This window comes from Mustelus asterias, chromosome 10 (assembly GCF_964213995.1).
Source record: "Mustelus asterias chromosome 10, sMusAst1.hap1.1, whole genome shotgun sequence".
Lineage (NCBI taxonomy): Eukaryota > Metazoa > Chordata > Chondrichthyes > Carcharhiniformes > Triakidae > Mustelus > Mustelus asterias.
This window is the reverse complement of record NC_135810.1, coordinates 106,802,995-106,825,407: the sequence shown is the minus strand read 5'-3', so window position 1 is coordinate 106,825,407 and position 22,413 is coordinate 106,802,995. Positions and strand designations below refer to the sequence as shown.

The 22,413-nt window shown below is 44.3% G+C and overlaps 1 protein-coding gene across 1 annotated transcript in view; it reads right to left on the bottom strand.

Annotated features, from left to right (window-relative positions):
• Positions 1-22,413, bottom strand: part of LOC144499475 (von Willebrand factor A domain-containing protein 3B-like) — a 207,827-nt gene that overhangs the window by 91,656 nt on the left and 93,758 nt on the right. Inside the window, exons 7-11 of the mRNA XM_078221465.1 lie at positions 17,933-18,092; positions 13,248-13,417; positions 9,967-10,094; positions 8,355-8,471; positions 4,944-5,137 (exon numbers count right to left, since the gene is read on the bottom strand). Of these exons, the coding sequence (XP_078077591.1) occupies positions 4,944-5,137; positions 8,355-8,471; positions 9,967-10,094; positions 13,248-13,417; positions 17,933-18,092 (769 nt within the window). The remainder of the gene's footprint in view (positions 1-4,943; positions 5,138-8,354; positions 8,472-9,966; positions 10,095-13,247; positions 13,418-17,932; positions 18,093-22,413) is intronic.

Sequence of the window (22,413 nt, the reverse complement as noted above, 5' to 3'; positions counted from 1 at the left end):
CGGGGGATTTTCACAGTAACTTCATTGCAGTGTTAATGTAAGCCTACTTGTGACACTAATAAACAAACTTAAAACTTGGTAATATATTAAAAGTTGTATATTTTAGATGTGATTCCTTTAAACTTAAATGTCTGAGCAATTGCCCACATTAAACCAAGTGTCGAACCAGCAAACACAATGAAGGCACGGAAAGTGTGACAAAAACAAATACTGAAGGTGAAAACGTGCTTACACTGGAGTTAACACCAACTGATTTTGCAACATACTGGTGCCGTATTTATACAGGCAAATTCATTAGTCATGTGATTCAAGCAGAGATCCACAGTCAAAGATGGGGTGTAGGGAGTTTGAGATGCATCACTGGAGCTCTGGTTCTCTCCTCGAATGTTTCTCCCCACTTTTAGCCAGCTGCATAAATACAGGTTAGATATGGACTTCAGGCCCAACCTAACATATGACAAACCAGGAGAAGTAAGCATTGATTGGCATCATTGGAGGTTTTAACTCTGAATTTACCCTATTAAATTTGCATCCTTATGTTAAAGTGTTCGACTCTACACATACAAATGAGAATATGCTGACACCTCGCACTGACCAAGGAGGGAAATTGTTTTTAAGATATTATGTGCTCGCACTGTCAAGTTAATCTGGATGTCACTCAGTGTTTTCTATCTGAACTGCACCATTTATTCTTTAATCAACTCTTCACAGCAGATTTGTCGAGAAACAAAAGAAAGTTACATTATGCAAATTACACCAGACCCCAGGTGCAACTTCGATAGCACATCTGGGATGCATTATTTTACTATTACGCAGAAATTAATTATATTTATTCATATTCCCCATGTATTTCAAAATGCCTTCATCAAATATGTAGAAGGGCTTTTTTCATAGAATCATAGAATACCTACAGTGCAGAAGGAGGCCATTTGGCCCATCGAGTCCGCATCGACCACAATCCCACCCAGGCCCTATCCCCGTAACTCCACGTATTTACCCTAGCTAGTCCTCATGACACTAGGGTAAATTTAGCATGGCCAATCCACCTAACCTGCACATCTTTGCAAAGTTGGGCCGAGAGGTGGCGGATGGAGTTTAATGCGGAGAAGTGTGAGGTAATTCACTTTGGTAGGAATAACAGATGTGTTGAGTATAGGGCTAACGGGAGGACTTTGAATAGTGTGGAGGAGCAGAGGGATCTAGGTGTATGTGTGCATAGATCCCTGAAAGTTGGGAATCAAGTAGATAAGGTTGTTAAGAAGGCATATGGTGTCTTGGCGTTTATTGGTAGGGGGATTGAATTTAGGAGTCGTAGCGTTATGTTGCAACTGTACACAACTCTGGTGCGGCCGCACTTGGAGTACTGTGTGCAGTTCTGGTCCCCACATTACAGGAAGGATGTGGAGGCTTTGGAGAGGGTGCAGAGGAGGTTTACCAGGATGTTGCCTGGTATGGAGGGGAGATCCTATGAGGAGAGGCTGAGGGATTTGGGATTGTTTTCGCTGGAAAGGCGGCGGCTAAGAGGGGATCTTATTGAAACATATAAGATGATTAGAGGTTTAGATAGGGTGGATAGTGATAGCCTTTTTCCTCTGATGGAGAAATCCAGCACGAGGGGGCATGGCTTTAAATTGAGGGGGGGTAGTTATAGAACCGATGTCAGGGGTAGGTTCTTTACCCAGAGGGTGGTGAGGGATTGGAATGCCCTGCCAGCATCAGTTGTAAATGCGCCTAGTTTGGGGGCGTTTAAGAGATCCGTAGATAGGTTCATGGACGAAAAGAAATTGGTTTAGGTTGGAGGGTCACAGTTTTTTTTTAACTGGTCGGTGCAACATCGTGGGCCGAAGGGCCTGTTCTGCGCTGTAATGTTCTATGTTCTATGTTCTATCTTTGGGAGGAAATCGGAGCACCCGGAGGAAACCCACGCATCATTGGAGACAGGTAGGGGAGAACGTGCAGACTCCACACAGACAGTGACCCAAGGCCGGAATTGCACCCGGGTCCCTGGCGCTGTGAGGCAGCAGTGCTAATCACTGTGCCACCGTGCCACCCCTTGACACTCGGATTTGAGCCAAGGATCTCTTGATCTGCAGTCCAAATGGTCTACCACTGAGCTATGCCCCCTTTGTGCTTGGGAGATGGAAATAATTTGCAGGGCTGTGAAGAAAAGGCAGGGGACTGGGACTAGTTGAGTTGCTCTTGCAAAGAGCCAGCATGGATACAATGGGCCAAATGGCCTCCTTCAGTGCTGTAACCGTTCTATGATATCCTGAATTGACATGCATATCATCTTAGCTCGGAATTCTGTGCCACTGGGATCACTAGAGGGCAGTGTAGTTCTAGTTAACCCCATCTACTGGTCAACCGCCCAGTTGCACACTGAATTTACATAGCACTTTTCCTGACCACCCAATGTCTCAAAGCACAGCCTAGTCAATGAAGTATTTTTGAAGCGTAGACCACAATCATGATGCAGGAAATTATCCACACATTTAAACAGAAACAGGTTTTGAAAAAAAAAACTCTTCGAACTCCCCAATGAAATCTGTTAATAAATTCTAAAGGATGGTAGTGCTGATGATACCAAATCGTTAATGCAAAATACAAACAAAGAAAAATGCTTGACTGGGAGCCAGTTTAGGTCAGCGAGCACAGGAGATGATCGGGGAATAGTACTGGCTGCGAGTTAAAACAAGGGCAGCAAGGTTTTGGATGATGCCAAGGGTAGAATGTGGGGAATTAGCCAGGAGTGCATTGGAGTAAAGTCTGATGGTAACAAAGGTCTGGGTGAGTCGGTTCAGCCTCAGGTGAGCTGAGCTGAGGGGGGAGCAAAGCAGTGTTACAAAGGTCTCAGAGACAGCACGGAAACAAGGTCAGAGACTCATCTGGGTGGGATTGTGGTCGGTGCAGACTCGATGGGCCGAATGGCCTCCTTCTACACTGTAGGATTCTATGATCTATGATCAATGATCTGTGATCTCAGCTCAAACACGATGCCAGGTTTGTGAACAGGCTGGTTGACTCTCAGACTGTTGGCAGAGGTGCAGTTGTTAGCTGGGGAACGGAATCTGGAAGGGAGGCTGAAAGCAATGGCTTCAGTCTTCCCGATATGCAATGGGAGGTGATTTCTTTGCCCATCCCATGCTGGATGTCAGCTACCACAGTCTAATAATTTCACAACAGTGGAGGAGTCATAGAATCATAGAACCATACAGCACAGAAGAGGCCCTTCAGCCCATCGAGTCCTCACCAACACTTTAGAAACACCTGAGCTCCCACCTAACCCCAGTTGCCAGCACTTGGCCCATGGCCCTGAATGTTATGATGTGCCAAGTGCTCATCCAGGTACCTTTTAAAGGATGTGAGGCAACCTGCCTATACCACCCTCCCAGGCAGCGCATTCCAGACCGTCACACCCTCTGGGTAAAATAGTTTTTCCTCACATCCCCCTAATCCTCCTGCCCCTCACCTTGAACCTATGTCCTCTCATGACTGACCCTTCAGCTAAGGGGAACAGCTGTTCCTTACCCACTCTGTCCATGTCTCTCATAATCTTGTACACCTCGATCACGTCGCCCCTCAGTCTTCTCTGCTCCAACGAAAATAACCCAAGCCTACCCAACCTCTCTTCATAACTTTAATGTTCCATCCCAGGAAGCATCCTGATGAATCTCCTCTGCACCCTCTCCAGTGCAATCACATCCTTCCTATAATGTGGCAACCAGATTTGCACACAGTACCCTGGTTGTGGCCTCACCAAAGTTCTATACAACTCCAACATGACTTCACTGCTTTTGTAATCTCTGCCTCGATTGATAAAGGCAAGTGTCCCATATGCCTTTTTCACCACCTACTAACATGCCCTTCCACTTTCGGAGAGCTGTGAACAAACACGCCAAGGTCCCTTTGTTCCACAGAACTTCCTAGTGTCCTACCATTCATTGAGTACTTTCTTGTCAAATTAATCCTTCCAAAGTGTTAAATTCTATCTGAGTCGAGGGAGAGGCAGCAGTGAGATACAGCTGGGAGGTGTCAGCGTACATGAGAAAACTAACACTGCGGTATTGCTGAAAGGATAGCATGAAGATGAGAAACAGGAGAGGGGCCAAAGAATGATCCTGGGGTGGGGGGAGGGTAACAGAGCAGGAGTGAGTGATTTCAAGAAGAAATTAAATATAGTTCTTGGGGCTAAAGGGGTCAAGGAATTTGGGGGTGTAATGACTTCAATCAGGCCACTGAAGTTGGCCTATTGGAATATGAACTCCCTGATTAAGGAGTCAATTGATGGGCCAATCAGGGAGTCTTTTCCTTGTACTTAACCAGGCGTGTCAGTTCCTCTGGCACTCCCGAAGGTAGACTGCTGACGGATAGCACTCTGTGTGCTGCTGTTAGAATTGTAAATAAAGGGATTTTGGTGAAGGGACTTCTGCCTCCAAAGACTTATTATGGGGGAAGGCAGGATCAGGATATTGAATTTGATGATCAGCCACGATCAAAATGAATGGTGGAGCAGGCTCGAAGGGCCGAATGGCCTCCTCCTGCTTCTAGTTTCTACATTTCCATGAGTAGGATGGGAAGCTATTGCATGTGAATTGCTGGCTGTGATTAGACAGATAAGAATGGAATTGGGTGAGATCAGGCCTAACCACTTGGATTAGGGTGGAGAGGGGTTGCAGGAGGATGAGTGTGGCCAAACATGTCAAAGGTCGCAGAAAGGTCGAGAAGGACAAGGAGGGAAAGTTTGCCACTGTCACAGTGACAAAGGATCTGATCAGTGACTTCGAAAAGCACCGTACTGTGACAGAGACAGAAACCTGACTGGTAAAGTTCCGAGTTGTAAAAAATAGATTTAAGATTACATTTTCAGTAAGTTTATGGAAGCTTTTACTTCAACCGATTAAGCAATTCACTGATTTTAAAACCAATTTTGAAACATCACTTACTGCATCGGTTTGCATGTAATTATTCACTGGCTTCTCTTTGATATCCACGACACCGTCAGAATGTCGAAAAGCACAATCCGCAAGGGCATCGTAGCAAGTTAATCTTCGAGCCTTCAATCCATACCTTTCAAGCCATTTCTTTGAACTTATACAGTCCTCCGAGTTTGACCCCGTCAATGGTTGATGAACAGTTACTGTTTATTCATAGAAGTGAAACAGCATCAAAAAAAGTCATGAGGAAGATATGTATCATCAAGTGGTGGAAGCTGGGATGTGTATATATATTTTGAAAAGCAGCTGTAAAAATTGTTGATTTGTTTGGCATATCCTCAGAGGCTTTTCTCCTCTTGGAAGATAGCAAGGAGTGTTGGAAAGACTTACAATCCACCAAATCACATCCTGAACACCCCTTCCATGATATGCGAACATATGAAATAGGAGCAGTAGGCCATTCGGCCCATCAAGCCTGTTCCGACATTCGATAAGATCATGGCTGACCTGTTTGCATTGATTCCCACATCCCCAGCTACCCTCGGCAACCTCGGATTCCTGTGCCTTAAAAATATTTAGTGACCTCCACCTCCACCGCCTTCTGAAGCAGAGTTCCAAAGTCGCATGATCCTCAGGGAAAACATTTCTCCCCATCCCCTGTCTTATAAGGGCGACTCTTAATTTTAAAACAGTGCCCTCTAGTTGTGGACTCACCCACAAGAGGGAACATCCATTCCATGCCAGCAGTTGGCCCATAGCCTTGCCAAGACTATTTAGGATCTTATATACATCAACGAAACCCTAGTCAGAGGCACAATTGCCACTGTTACCCCGGACATTCTCTCTTCCACCTCCTTCCATCAGGAAAAAGATACAAAAGCCTGAGGACATGTACCAACCAACTCAAGAACAGCTGCCTCGGCAAAGCAGCCAGCATAATTAAGGACCCCACGCACCCCGGACATTCTCTCTTCCACCTTCTTCCTTTGTGAAAAAGATACAAAAGTCTGAGGTCACGTACCAACCGACTCAAGAACAGCTTCTTCCCTACTGCTGCCAGACTTTTGAATGGGCTTACCTAGCATTAAGCTGATCTTTCTCTACACCCTAGCTATGACTGTAACACTACATTTTGCACTCTCTCGTTTCCTTCTCTATGAACAGTATGTTTTGTCTGTATAGCGTGCCAGGAACAATACTTTTCACTGTATGTTAATACATGTGACAATAATAAATCAAATCAAATCAAATCAAAATCTTCCCTGCTGCCATCAGACTTTTGAATGGACTTACCTTTAATTAAGTTGATCTTTCTCTACACCCTAGCAATGAGTGCACACTACATTCTGCACCCTCTCCTTTCCTTGAACAGTATGCTTTGTGTAGCATGCAAGAAACAATACTTTTCCCTGTACACTAATACATGTGACAGTAATAAATCAAATCAAAGCAGTTTCTCCAACTGATATTGGTGGCTTTACACTGCCTATTCTAAATTGTACAAACTGCAGCCAAAATCTAAATTTAACCATTAGAACAAAAAACAAAGAACAAAGAACATGACAGCACAGGAACAGGCCCTTCGGCCCTCCAAGCATGTCCCACCATTGCTACCCGTCTGAACTAAAAACCCCTACCCTTTCAGGGACCATATCCCTCTATTCCCATCCTATTCATGTATTTGTCTAAATGCCCCTTAAAAGTCACTACCGTACCTGCTCCCACCACCTCCCCTGGCAGCGAGTTCCAGGCAGCCACCACCCTCTGTGTAAAAAAACTTGCCTCGTACATCTCCTTTAAACTTTGTCCCTCGCACCTTAAACCTGTGCCCCCCCAAGTAATTGACTCTTCCACCCTGGGAAAAAGCTTCTGACTATCCACTCTCTCCATGCTCCTCATAATCTTGTAGACTTCTATCAGGTCGCCCCTCAACCTCCGTCGTTCCAATGAGAACACACCAAGTTTCTCCAACCTCTCCTCATAGCTAATGCCCTCCATACCAGGCAACATCCTGGTAAATCTTTTCTGTACCCTCTCCAAAGCCTCCACATCCTTCTGGTAGTGCGGCGACCAGAATTGAACAATATTCCGTGTGTGGCCTAACCAAAGGTTCTATAAAGCTGCAACATGACTTGCCATTAATTCTTCCTCAATTTTAAAATTATATCTTTAAATATCATTGGCTTCATTTTCCAGTATTTTTCACTTACTGGAAGAGCATCTGCAAAGTTGCCAACCATTTTGAACATCAGGCACAGCTGGAGACCAAGCGCTAACAGTGGAAGGATTTGATTTGATTTATTATTGTCACATGTATTAACATACAGTAAAACGTTTCTTGCGTGCTATACAGACAAAGCATACCGTTCATAGAGAAGGAAATGAGAGAATGCAGAATGTAGTCTTACAGTCATAGCTAGGGTGTAGAGAAAGCTCAACTTAATGCAAGATAAGTCCATTCAAAAGTCTGGCAGCAGTAGGGAAGAAGCTGTTTTTGAGTTAGTTGGTACATGATCTCAGACTTTTGTATCTTTTTCCCGAAGGAAGAAGGTGGAAGAGAGAATGTCCGGGGTGCGTGGGGTCCTTAAATATGCTGGCTGCTTTGCTGACGCAACGGGAAGTGTAGACAGAGTCAATGGATGGGAGGCTGGTTTGCGTGATGGACTGGGCTACATTCACAACCTTTTGTAGTTCCTTGTGGTCTTGGGCAGAGCAGGAGCCATACCAAGCTGTGATGCAACCAGAAAGAATGCTTTCTATGGTGCATCTGTAAAAGCTGGTGAGAGTCGTAGCTGACATGTCAAATTTCCTTAGTCTTCTGAGAAAGTAGAGGCATTGGTGGAACGGACCAAACTCTGAGCATTCCACCCACCCACTTCATCGAACGCTACCCCACCCCACCTCTGGCTGAGGGTGCACAGCCAGCAATGGACTTTTTAGTCATCTCAGGATCCACAATCTCGGGGTGGAGGAAATTCATCCTCAGTCCCAAGGGACTGCCAAAGAATAATAATAAGATTATTGCTGGTGAGTGAAGAAAAATACTTGAATTGAAATACATTCGCTTTACTAAACAACCAGTGTTAGATTAGACCCCCAACTTGGATTATTTTTTAAATCCTGCCATGCCACCCACGAGCCATGGCAGAGAGTGAAAAGAGACAACCTGTTCCCTGGCTTCTACTGTCAATCGTCAGAAGACGTAGACAGAAGTTTACTCTTACTGATTTTTATTCCCCTTACAAGTTTCTCTTCCTTTTCAGACTGGGTAAAAATCTCTTCCGGAAGGCCAAGTGGAGACCAGGACTGGAAGAATAGACCCTGCTCGGCAGAATTCTAACATGGTTGCATGCTGCTGTACACATTGCTCCAATGTTCATGCTTTGTATTTTCCTGGTGTAACCCATTAAAATACCATACCTGCATTAAACACAGGCTGAGGGGCGTCCATTAAGAGGGTGTGAACTTCTGCCAATGTGCTTCTGGCTTCCTCTATCTCATTCCAGATAAGGAATACATCTTCTCTGACTCCAGCCCCTGAAGTATGAAAGTACACACGTCCATAAGTCACACCTATTAATTTACATCACATGGTCTATCAATTAGATCTTTCAACCCCAGCCTTTTGGTTTATGACAAGAAGCAGGAGTAGGCCATTTGGCCCCTCAAGCCTGCTCCATTTTATAAGATCATGGCTGATCTGATAGCAACCTCAAATCTGCATTCCGCCTATCCCCCTTCCATCCCCCTTGCTTTCCAAGAATCGATCTAACTCTGTCTTAAAAATATTCCCATCCATTGTCTTTTCAAAAAGTGAGTTCCAAAGACTCACGACTGGAAGCAGGCATTGTCACTATCTCTCTCTCTTCAGAGGCTTTTGGAAAGTTCCAGGGCTGGGAGGCCTCAGAGAATTAGCCCAACATTCAAGGGATCAATTCATAGCAGGTGTTGGGAAGCTGAGAATCCAGCATTACGTGAGCATACTTGCCTTTTGTGCTCAGTCTAGGAAGGGGTTTATGTTTATGTTTGTTGGATGGTGTTTGACTTGGAACATCATAGATAGCTAGCTTTTAAGGTTTACATTGTATCATGTTTGAATCTTGTAATTGGTAAAAGTTATACTAATTCTTTTTTTTAAGTTATATCCAATGAAAAACCAAATCGGTCCAATCAAAGTCTCTACAACAGAGACATTACAGATCCAAGCTGACAAGACAGGCCCCACCTTTCCTGTCTCGGGCTCAATTAACAAGATCCAAGCTGATAGGAGAAGGGATTACACCCCCTGCAGTGCTTGATCTGAGTTTCATCTTAGCCAAAAGATCTAGATAGCGTTTTTAAAAATTGCTTCAAATGAAGCCTCAGGTAACCTCACTGACTTCTATCAAGTCAGCAAAGTACACTTGATCTTAGCCAAAAGGCCAAGAAGTGATTCTTTTTTTATTAGAGTTTAACTGCGCTCTTAAATAAACTTTGTTTGAAAAAGCTCCCTGGTGGGTCACTTGAATCATATGTGGAGTGAAACACCTTCCGCTCACCCATGCCAATTCCAAATGCAAAGACATCGGGTCTAAGCTAACTTAATAAAATATGTTGGAGTTTCTGGCCTGGGTCTTAACACCAGTCTCGTTCTCTAAGGGGCCTACGTTCACTTTGGCCTCTCTCTTCCCTTTTAGGTATTTAAAGAAGCTCATGCCATTGGTCCCTTGCTCAGACATCCAGCCCATCAACAGTGCATTTAGCACTGGCTGGGCGGTGAAGTCATTGACATGTTATCCGTGTTGCAATCGATGGGGACAAGTTAATCACAGTCAGACTTAATCACCTAGAGAATTAAAATATCGCACTTAGAAGACACAGCAACATTGGATATATTTTCTACATTTTGCTAAGTAAAAACCATCAACTGAGTACAAATCGTATTTCCCCCATTTTATACTCATGCCAATCTTTCATTCATAAACAGGCAAAATATACTTGCAGCTGATATCCAATTCCTATGATATCAATCTTGTCTCGTAGACAGACTGACCTGGTGGTACACCTCCAATCAGTTTCCTCCGAATCTGTGGAACCCCTGTGTCTATGTCCTCTGAACCATTGGGGGAAAGTGTTTCATCTCCTTCACATTCACTCATTAGAGCAAATGCATGAAATCTGCTAGGATATGGTCACGTACATGTTAGCAAATGGATAACAAAGATTGAAACTAGAATGTCAAGATATTCTTCACTCATTTTCACAATTAGTTAACCAAGCAATAAACTGATGTCCCGGCGTTGGACTGGGGTGGGCACAGTTAGAAGTCTCACAACACCAGATTAAAGTCCAACAGGTTTATTTGGAATCACGAGCTTTCAGAGCGCTGCTCCTTCATCAGATGAAACACTCACCTGATGAAGGAGCAGCGCTCCGAAAGCTCGTGATTCCAAATAAACTCCTTGGACTTTAACCTGGTGTTGTGAGACTTCTTACTAAGCAATAAACTAGCAATGGGGGCCACATAGAATGTGATTTCATTAACTTTCTAACCCCAAGCTTCTCAAGTAAATACTTCATGGTGTTATTACAATGCAGAGAGAGCTACTTTAGCTCATCGAGTCCACATAATTAGGGGTTGCTTTCACCATTCATACCAGTTACCAAATTCAATAACACGGTGGCTTAGTGGTTAGCACTGCTGCCTCACAGCGCCAGGGACCCGGGTTCAATTCTCAGCCTTAGAGTACTGTCTGTGTGGAGTTTACATGTTCTCCCCATGGGTTTCCTCCGGGTGCTCCAGTTTCCTCCCATGGTCCAAAGATGTGTAGATTAGGTGGATTGGCCATGCTAAATTGCCCCTTAGTGTCCCAAGATGCGATGGTTAGGGGGATTAGCAGGATAGGTGCGTGGGGTGACGGGGATAGGGCAGGGGGTGTGCCTGGGTAAGATGCTCTGTCAGAGAGTCGGTGCAGACTCTATGGGCTGAATGGCCTCTTTCTCCACTGTACGGATTCTATGATTCCATGATTCTATTCTAAATGCATTGCTGACAGGTTTGCTGATGGCTCAGTAAGGTTTTTGTTAGTAGCTGAGCCTTACAGGTTAATTCCCTGGTCTGTGATAAATTAATTGGTTTCCGGATGGAAATAGGAGGACTATAGTCGACTGCTATCTCAGCAGTCCTCAGTTAGGAAGAGAAAAATAATTGCTTGCAACCTTAATTAGTTGGTCCTCACTTAGAAACGTGGATAGAAGCTTTGCTATATTCTGTTAACAACCACCATGAAGACCCATATATGAAAAATAGAGACTTAGATGGGACTTTGGAAGGAAATCAGTAGAAAGATTTCGCACCCCGGACATTCTCTCTTCCACCTTCTTCCTTCGGGAAAAAGATACAAAAGTCTGTGGTCACGTACCAACCGACTCAAGAACAGCTTCTTCCCTGCTGCTGTCAGACTTTTGAATGGACTTACCTTGCATTAAGTTGCTCTTTCTCTACACCCTAGCTATGAGTGTAACACTACATTCTGCACTCTCTCGTTTCCTTCTCTATGAATGGTATGCTTTGTCTGTACAGCGCACAAAAAACAATACTTTTCACTGTATGTTAATACATGTGACAATAATAAATCAAATCAAATCAAATCAGATGTAAATGCATTAGAAGCAGTTCAGACAAGGTTTACTAGATGAAATACCTACAAGGTGCGGGGTTGTCTTATGAGGAAAGGTTCAGTAAGTAGTCTCACAACACCAGATTAAAGTCCAACAGGTTTATCTAGTAGCACGAGCTTTCAGAGCACTGCCCCTTCATCAGGAAAGGTTGGAAAGGTTAGGTTTGTATCCACTAGAGTTTAGAAGATTAAGAGGCGACTTGATCAAAACCTTTAAGTCCCAATGGCTATTGACAGGGTAGATGTGGAAAGGATGATCCCTCTTGTCGGAGAATCTAGAACTAGGGAGTCATTATTGAAAAATAATGTGTCGCTCATTTAAGACAGAAATGAGGAGAATCTTTTTCTCTGAGGGTCGTGAGTGTCTGGAACTCTCTGCCACAAAAGGCAGGGGAAGAAGAATCTTTGAATATTTTTACAACTGAGATGGATAGACTTGTGATTAACAAGGGTGAAAGGTTATTGGGGTAGGCAGGAATGTGGGATTGTGTTTACATTCAGATCTTACTGAATGGCGGAGCAGGTTTGAGGGACCAAGTGACCTACTCATGCTCCTAAACTGTGTCTGTATGTTCATAACTGCCCTTCCTGAAGGTGGACAACGGGCTACAGGGGCTAAATGGCCTATATTTGTTCCTATATATTTGCCTGTTAAATGCCCACAATCAAGGGTAAATGGGATGGAGTAAAGAATATGTTTTTTCTGCAGTTTAAGCTGTAATTCTGGAAACCCTGAGCACTGCTGCCTCACAGTGCCAGGGACTCAGGTTCGATTCCTGGCTCGGGTGACAATCTGTGTGGAGTTTGATCATTCATCCAGTGTCTGTGTGTGTTTCCTCCGGGTGCTCCGGTCCAAAGATGTGCAGGTTAGGTGGATTGGCCATGCTAAATTGCCCCTTAGCGTCAGAGGGATTACCATGGTAAATGCATGGGGTTACAGAGAGTGGTGAATGTGTAGAATGCATTACCACAGAATATAGTTGTGTCCAAAACGTTGTCTGATTTCAAGAAGAATTTCGATATAGCGCTTGGAGCTAAATGGATCAAAGGATATGGGGGGGGGAGGAGGGGATCAGGATTGTAGGCGGGATTTTATAGCCTCGCTCATCCCAAAACCGTAAAATCCCACCCGAAGTCAATGGACCTTTCCACGATCTGTCCCCGTCACCCACTCCCATTCCCATGGCGGGCGGGATGGTAAAATTCCAGCCATTGAATTTGATGATCGGCAATGATCATAATGAATGGCGGAGCTGACTGGAAGGGCCAAATGGCCTCTAGTTTCTATGTTTCTACGGGATAGGTCCTGGGCGGGATTGTTGTCGGTGCAGACTCAATGGGCTGAATGGCCTCCTTCTGTACTGTAGGGATTCTATGACGAGTGGATTAAGCTGGTCTCTGAATAAAAGGGAATCAATCCACTGTCACAGAGGCGACATTACTTATGGTGGGACATCGGGGGAATCTAAAACTGGATTCTGGAGTTGCATATTCTTCTATCAATTGATCAATGTTACGTCACACATAAATTATTAGTAAATGATACGTTAAGTGTAAAATAAAAGTAAGAAATGAGGCTTCCATCAACGTTCCAGTCCTCAATATAGTTCAGAAGTTTTCTCAAGTAGGAATAACCCATTGTCTCACATTGTACCTTCCTGCAGTAAACTGAGACAATTCTTTCAGAAACCGAATTGTTGCTGCCTCCTTCGCGTTGAACGACACGGTGTGGACTGGGCATGGGCCCTTCGCCAACTTCCAACGCAGAAGCTCCCTCATTGCCTCAGGGCTATCGCCAACAGCGAAAAGGTAAACCGCCTCAATCTGCAGAAAGAACAAGAGAAGCAGAGCATGGGATTCTCCCAGTGAATCATAGCATCCCTACAGTACAGGAGGCCATTCAACCCATCGGGTCTGTACCGACCACAATCCCACCCAGGCCCCATCCCCATGACCCCACATATTTACCCTGCTAATCCCCCTGACACTAAAGGAGAATTTAGCATGGCCAATCAACCTAACCCGCATATCTTTGGACTGTGGGAGGAAACTGGAGCACCCAGAGGAAAGCCACACAGGCATGGGATGAACGTGCAAACTCCACACAGACTGTCACCCGAGGCCGGAATTGAACCTGGGTCCCTGGCGCTGTGAGGCAGCAGCGCTAACCACTGTGCCACCGTGCCACCCCACAGAATAAACACAGTGAGCCTGCAGTCTAACTAATTTACCCCAGGAGCAAAGGAAAGTCGCTTTCACAATCCACCTGTGAGTCTGTCAGTCATGAGTTGTGAGGAAATATTTCTCACTTAAGAAAAAAGTGGTTACTTTATTGTTCCAATATGCATTTTTCTAAATTATTTACAGGTGTATGCTGTGGAGGGATTGTCTACAGAGTCTCTGTGGGTGGAAGTTCGGAGTGGGAAGGGGTCGATCACTTTGCTGGGAGTTTTCTATAGGCCGCCCAATAGTGACAGGGAGGTGGAGGAGCAGATAGGGAAACGGATCCTGGAGAGTTGCAATAATAGCAGAGTTGTTGTGATGGGAGACTTTAATTTCCCAAACATAGATTGGAATATCCCGAGGGTAAGGGGATTGGATGGGGAAGAGTTCGTTAGGTGCGTTCAGGAGGGTTTCCTGACACAGCATGTGGACAAGCCTACAAGAGGAGAGGCTGTACTTGATCTGATACTGACCAATGAGCCTGGACAGGTGTCAGATCTCTCAGTGGGAGAGCATCTTGGGGATAGCGATCATAACTCTATCTCCTTTATGCTTGCATTGGAAAACGAGAGGATCAGGCAAGATAGGAAAGCGTTTATATGGAGTAAGGGGAAATATGAAGACATAAGGCAGCAAATTAGAGGAGTAAATTGGAAGGAGGTATTCTCGGGGAAATCTACTGAAGAGAGGTGGAAGTTTTTCAAGGAATGTCTGCCTAGGGTTCTACAGGACAATGTTCCGAGCAGACAGGGAGGAGTTGGTAGGTTAAAGGAACCGTGGTGCACGAAAGCTGTGCGGGACCTAGTCGAGGAGAAAAGGAAAGCGTACAAAAGGTTCAGAGAGCTTGGTGAAGATAGGGATCTAGATGAGTATACGGCTTGTAGGAAGGAACTAAAGAAGGAAATTAGGAGAGCCAGAAGGGGTCACGAGAAGGCCTTGGCAAGTAGAATTAAGGAAAACCCTAAGGCGTTCTAAAAATATGTGAAGAGTAAAAGGATGAGACGTGAAGGAATAGGGCCTATAAAAGGTGAAGGCGGGAAAATCAGTACGGAACCAGTAGAAATGGCAGAGATGCTTAATGAGTATTTTGCCTCGGTTTTCACAGAGGAGAAGGACATGGGTGGATGTACTGTGGGCTTGCGGTGGACTGAAAAGATTGAATATGTGGACTTTAACAAAGAGGTTGTGCTGGAATCTTTGAATGGCATCAAGATAGATAAGTCGCCGGGTCCGGATGGGATATATGCCAGGTTACTGTGGGAGGCGAGGGAAGAGATTGCAGAGCCTCTGGCGATGATCTTTGCGTCGTCAATGGAGACGGGAGAGGTGCCGGAGGATTGGAGGATTGCGGATGTGGTTCCTATTTTCAAGAAGGGGAATAGGGATAGCCCAGGAAATTACCGACCGGTGAGTCTAACCTCAGTGGTTGGTAAGCTGATGGAGAAGATCCTGAGGGACAAGATTTATGAGCATTTGGAGAGGTTTACTATGCTCAAGAATACTCAGCATGGCTTTGTCAAAGGCAGATCGTGCCTTACGAGCCTGGTGGAGTTCTTCGAAAATGTGACTAAACACATTGACGAAGGGAAAGCGGTAGATGTGGTTTATATGGATTTTAGCAAGGCATTCGATAAGGTCCCCCATGCAAGGCTTCTAGAAAAAGTGAGAGGGCATGGAATCCAAGGGGCCCCTGCCCTGTGGATCCAGAACTGGCTTGCCCAAAGGAGGCAGAGAGCGTGTATAGATGGGTCTTTTTCTAAATGGAGGTCGGTCACCAGTGGTGTGCCCCAGGGATCTGTTCTGGGATCCTTGCTGTTTGTCATTTTCATAAATGACCTGGATGAGGAAGTGGAGGGATGGGTTGGTAAGTTTGCCGACGACACGAAGGTTGGTGGAGTTGTGGATAGTCTGGAGGGATGTCAGAAGTTACAGAGGGACATAGATAGGATGCAAGACTGGGCGGAGAAGTGGCAGGTGGACTTCAACCCAGATAAATGTGTAGTGGTCCATTTTGGCAGGTCAAATGGGATGAAGGCTGAGGGAGCTCGGTCTTTTCTCCTTGGAGAGATGTAGGATGAGAGGAGACCTAATAGAGGTATATAAGATGTTGAGAGGCATAGATCGGGTGGACTCTCAGAGGCTTTTTCCCAGGGTGGAAATGGCTGCTACGAGAGGACACAGGTTTAAGGTGCTGGGGGGGGTAGGTACATGGGGAAATGTTAGGGGGAAGATTTTCACACAGAGGGTGGTGGGCGAGTGGAATCGGCTGCCGTCAGTAGTGGTGGAGGCAAACTCAATAGGGGTCTTTTAAGAAACTCCTGGATGAGTACATGGGACTTAATAGGATGGAGGGTTATAGGTAGGCCTAAAAGGTAGGGATATGTTCGGCACAACTTGTGGGGCCGAAGAGCCTGTTTTGTGCTGTAGTTTTCTATGTTTTTATGAATTATTTACTAACTCCCGTTGTCTGCATAGGTCTCCTCCGGGTTCTCTGGTTTCCTCCCATAGTCCAAAGATGTGCGGGTTAGGTGGATTGGCCATGCTAAAATTGCCCCCTGGTGTCCAAAGATATGCAGATTAGGTGGATTGGCCATGCTAAAATTGTCCCTTAGTGTCCAAAGATATGCAGGTTACATGGACTAGCCATGGTAAAAGTGTGGGATTACCGGGATAGGGCCAGGGTAAGGTCCTCTGTCAGAGAGTCAATGCAGTCTTGATGGGATGAATGGCCTTTTCTGTACTGTACAGATTCAATGATTCTATGACTTTATTTGATCAAAATTACGTTTCTGATTAAAATTACCCGAATTATGTAAGTACAGTAGATCACATGACAGGAATGCATATCAGCAAATTAATGGCAGAAAATTCTGAAAATTGGGGCCTGTTGCCCTTATGCCTGAATTTCCCTATTATCTCCCAGTGTGCAAAGCCACATGCCAGGAAAAATAATTCAAAGTTTGCTTCAGTGTATTTAGAACAATAATGCATAATTTTTTTCATGCATTTTTCCCCCAAACACAATGCTAACATTAACCACAGTTCTTTTCAATGTCATTATGTGATTATGTGACAGTAGAAATAAATGTCCAGAATTGAAAATAATCAATTTTTTTGGTCCTTTTACAGTTCAAATATGTGGTAAGATTAATATTCTTCCAAAACTTAATTGAAATTAAACATTGCTGAAAAAGGACACACGTTGTGGAAGTTTTTTGGTTTGTACTCATCAGGACAATTTGCAAGAATGCCAAATGCAAAGGGAACAACAATTTATATTTCATGAGAAGATTGGTTGGCAAGTGGTCTCCAATTCTTTGAGCCATTGCCATGGAGAATGCACCAGTCAACTGATGACTGAAAGTTAACTGCCAAGTTTTGTTTAAATTCAAACTAGGCAGGTTAACGACCAGAGTCAACTTGTCTGGTTTAAATTTAAACATGTCTTGTCAGTTAACAGCCAATAATCAATTAACTGGAGCATGCTCCATGACAATGCTTCTAAGAGTCAGAATCCACTCGCCAACCAATCAGCACTCTCTTCTCATGAAGTACAAAATGTTGTTCCCTTTACATTTAGTACTTTTGCCCTATTGAGTGCAGAAGAGTTCATAGAATTCTGCAGTACAGAAGGAGGCCATTCGGCCCATTGAACCTGCAGCGACCACAATCCCACTGTCTTATCCCCATAACTCCATGCATTTTCCCTAGCTAGTCCCCCTGACACTAAGGAGTAATTTAGCATGGCCAATCCACCTAACCGGCACATCTTTGGACAGTCGGAGGAAATCAGAGCACCCAGAGGAAACCCATGCAGACACGGGGAGAATGTACAAACTCCACACAGACAGTGACCCAAGCCAGGAATCGAACCCGGGTCCCTGGCGCTGTAAGGCAGCAGTGCTAACCACGGTGCCACCGTGCCGCCCTCGATGAAAAGCTTTGACAACGTGTCCTTTCTCAGCAATACTAAAGCTCTGTACCACCAAATGACTATTTAATTGAAATGGTCGAATTTCAGTTCATGTCCATTTACACTTTGCGAATTGTCATTTGGTAACGTTTACTAATATAATTCTGAATGTAAATGGCCCACCCAAATGAACCAAATCTCACAGTATTGTCACCCATTGCTTGCAACACAGCCTCCACTGAACTTGTCTTGCTGGTAGCTGGCATATAATGAAGATTCCGTATCCATTCGATTGCTGAGGCTATTGTCTGTGGAGTAACGGGAACAGCTTTGTCCTGCCACATAACCATTTCTTCAGCCGCCCTGTAGATCATTAGCAACAAGATAACATAGATTGAGTACTGAATTAATAGGGTAGACATGGACAAGGATCAAAAATATATCCCGTGTGCCTCAACAATGGATATTTCTTTCTCATTGTGCCTCCATTCATTACCTGAATACAACCATTAAGCATTTAGTTTTTTTAAATTCATTCGTGGAACATGGGCGCCGCTGGTCAGCATTTACTGCTCATCCCTAGTTGCCTGAGGGCAGTTGAGAGTCAACCACATTGCTGTGGCTCTGGAGTCACTTGTAGGCCAGTCCTGGTAAGGATGGCAGATTTCCTTCCCTAAAGGACATTAGACCTTTAATGTCCTCTAGTTGCCAACCATGTGGGAGGCGAAGGGCTAACATTAGATGTTTAGTATTTGTGGCACTAATCATACTGAATCAACAGTTTCAAACAGGGAGGCAGTGACAGTATTGTCATTAGACTAGTAATTCAGATAGCAAATGGCAGATAGCAAAATTTGAATTTAATTTTAAAAAAACCTTGAATTAAGAATCTACTGATGACCATGAAGCCATTGTCAATTGTTGGAAAAACCCATCTGGTTCACTAATGTCCTTTAGGGAAGGAAATCTGCCATCCTTACCTGGTCTGGCCTACATGTGACTCCAAAGCCACAGCAATGTGGTTGACCCTTAAATGCCGTCAGAAGCAATAAATGCTGGCCCAGCCAGCGACGCCCACATCCCATAAACAAATTAATTAATTAAAAACATAGGATGACTGTTCTTAAAATATATATCCTTAAGCCTTTCTCCTCATTTGCTTTATATGTATCGTTGCTCGTCCTTTTCTACATTTTTTTTCTAATTAGTTTTGCTTCCTTTTAAAATAGCCTGGAGACACTTTGGACTGGAATTTATGTGCCCCAATGGATCTCTTTTTGGTAGAGATGGCATATAAAATAGGGCAGGTGCCCACCCACCACTAAACTCATCAACATTATACAGGGTGCAGGCAGGTGTATATTAGCACCCGGCCCACCATATGTAAATAGATAATTAAGCTTCAATCAGGCCAAAGGTGTGCAGGTTAGGCTGATTGGCCATGCTAAAATTGACCCTAGTATCGGGGGGATTAGCAGGATAAATGTGTGGAATTATGGGGATAAGGCCTGGGTGGGATTGTGGTCAGTACAGACTCGATGGGCCAAATGGCCTCCTTCTGTATTGTAGGGATTCTATGATGATGATACAGGCATGTTATCAAGCCAACTAACCTCCTGATAATACACTGCCCATGGGTAAAAAGTCAAGTGTGAACAGTCAGATGGGAGATACAAAAGTCTGAGGTCACGTACCAACCAACTCAAGAACAGCTTCTTCTCTGCTGCCACCAGACTTTTGAATGGACCGACTCACATTAAGTTGATCTTTCTCTACACCCTAGCTATGACTGTAACACTACATTCTGCATCCTCTCCTTTCCTTCTCTACGAATGGTACGAATTGTCTGTATAGCGTGCATGAAACAATACTTTTCACTCTATGCCAATACATAGAACCATAGAAAATTACAGCTCAGAAACAGGCCTTTTGGCCCTTCTTGTCTGTGCCAAACCATTTTTTGCCGAGTCCCACTGACCTGCACTTGGACCATATCCCTCCACACCCCTCTCATCCATGAACCCGTCCAAGTTTTTCTTAAATGTTAAAAGTGACCCCGCATTTACCACTTTATCCGGCAGCTCATTCCACACTCCCACCACTCTCTGTGTGAAGAAGCCCCCCCTAATATTCCCTTTAAACTTTTCTCCTTTCACCCTTAACCCATGCCCTCTGGTTTTTTTCTCCCCTAGCCTCAGCGGAAAAAGCCTGCTTGCATTCACTCTATCTATACCCATCAAAATCTTATACACCTCTATCAAATCTCCCCTCAATCTTCTACGCTCCAGCGAATAAAGTCCCAACCTATTCAATCTCTCTCTGTAACTCAGCTTCTCAAGTCCCGGCAACATCCTTGTGAACCTTCTCTGCACTCTTTCAACCTTATGTACATCCTTCCTGTAACTAGGTGACCAAAACTGCACACAATACTCCAAATTCGGCCTCACCAATGCCTTATATAACCTTACCATAACACCCCAACTTTTATACTCGATACTCCGATTTATAAAGGCCAATGTACCAAAGGTACTCTTTACGACCCTATCCACCTGTGACGTCACATTTAGGGAATTCTGTACCTGTATTCCCAGATCCCTCTGTTCAACTGCACTCTTCAGAGTCCTACCATTTACCCTGTACGTTCTACTTTGGTTTGTCCTTCCAATGTGCAATATCTCACACTTGTCTGCGTTAAATTCCATTTGCCATTTTTCAGCCCATTTTTCTAGTTGGTCCAAATCCCTCTGCAAGCTTTGAAAACCTTCCTCACTGTCCACTACACCTCCAATCTTTGTATCATCAGCAAACTTGCTGATCCAATTTACCACATTATCATCCAGATCATTGATATAGATGACAATGGGCCCAACACATGTGACAATAATGAATCAAATCAAAATCAAATTTTAAAATATCAATTATTTAAATACTCTCATCAAAGGGCAGGAGGAAAAGAGTGGGAGGGGGGCGTTCAAGTTTTGGAGCCTGCCTTTTGCAAATCGGGGGGCTTCCTTACAAGATAGAACCCCTTCTACTGCTTCTTCCTATCCAGCAAGAGGCGGAAGTCTCACCTGGACCTTATGCGCAGTGTGTTATGACTGCAGGGCAGGCCAGATGGAACTTACTTCCCGAGGGAGACTAGGACAGTCAGATCCCTCTAACTCTCAGATCTCTGGAATCTCTCACCATTCAGATAATAAGCTTGTTTCTCATTCTTCCTTCCAAAATGGAGAATCTCACATTTGCCCATTCACTTCACCGAACCATTTCCGTTTGTAGCCTCCTTATGTCCACTTCGCAATTTACTCTCCTACCTATCTCTGTGTCATTAGCAAATTTAGCAACCATCCCTTCAGTTCCTTCACCCAAGTCATTTGTATAAATTGTAAAAGGTTAAGGCCCCAGCACTGATCCCTGTGGCACCCCACTTGTCACATCCTGCCAACCAGAAAAAGACCCATTTCAGCCAACCTGCTATTTCCAAACTCCACCTTAAATATATCAATGACCCAGCATCCGCTGCTCTCTGGAGGGGAGAAGTCCAAACACTAATGACCCTCTGGGAGAAGAAATTACCTCTATCTTAAACGAGAGACCCCTTATTCTGAACCTGTACCTCCTAGTTCTAGATTACTCCACAAGGGGAAACACCCTAGCCATATTTACATCGTCAAGCTCCCACAGAATCTTAAATGTTTTTGATAAAAGCTCCTTTCATAGAATAGGGGATTTTCACAGAAAGTTCATTATAGTATGAATGTAAGCCTACTTGTGACTAATAAATAAATTTTAACTTTTTAGAATTATAGAATCCTGCAGTGCAGAAGGAGTATATCAGCTAATCGAGTCTGCACCGATCACAATCTCACCCAGGTCCTATCCCATAACCCTATGCATTTACCCTGCTAGTCCCCCTGACACTAAGGTTAATTTAGCACAGCCAGTCAACCTAACCTGTGCATCTTTGGACTGTGGGAGGAAACCGGAGCACCCAGAGGAAACCCACAAAGACATGGGGAGAACATGCCAACTCCACACAGTGACCCAAGCTGGGATTCAAACCTGGGTACCTGGCACTGTGAAGAAGCAGTGCTAACCACTGTGCCACCGTGCCGCCATATTCAATTCCATTCTTCTAAACTCCAAGGGGTGGAGGTCCAACCTACTCAGCCTTTCCTCTTAAGATGGCTGCATCTCTGTACTGTGCATATCTTCATCATGCTTCAACAAGGAGGAGTGACTGAACAAGATGCGAAGAGCAGCAAAATTCATGATACCAAACTGGCCTTCACCCCCACAGAAGATCAATGGCATTACGCACACACTGAATCACAAGAGCGGTGAATTAGATCATTCTCTAGTAAAGAAGTCAGTCACTCTCAACTCAGGCAAAACAGGTAGAAATTCACAGAAATTTATTAAACTAGAAAGAGTGTAGAAAAGATTTACGAGGATGCTACCGGGACTGGATGGTTTGAGTTATAAGGAGAGGTTGGATAGACTGGGACTTTTTTCTCTGGAGCGTAGGAGGCTGAGGGGTGATCTTATAGAGGTCTATAAATTAATGAGGGGCACAGATCAGCATTAAGCAATATGGGGCAAAGGCAGGTATGTGGAATTTTATCACAGATTTATTATAGAGGTCTATAAAATAATGAGGGGCATAGACAAGGTAGATAGTCAA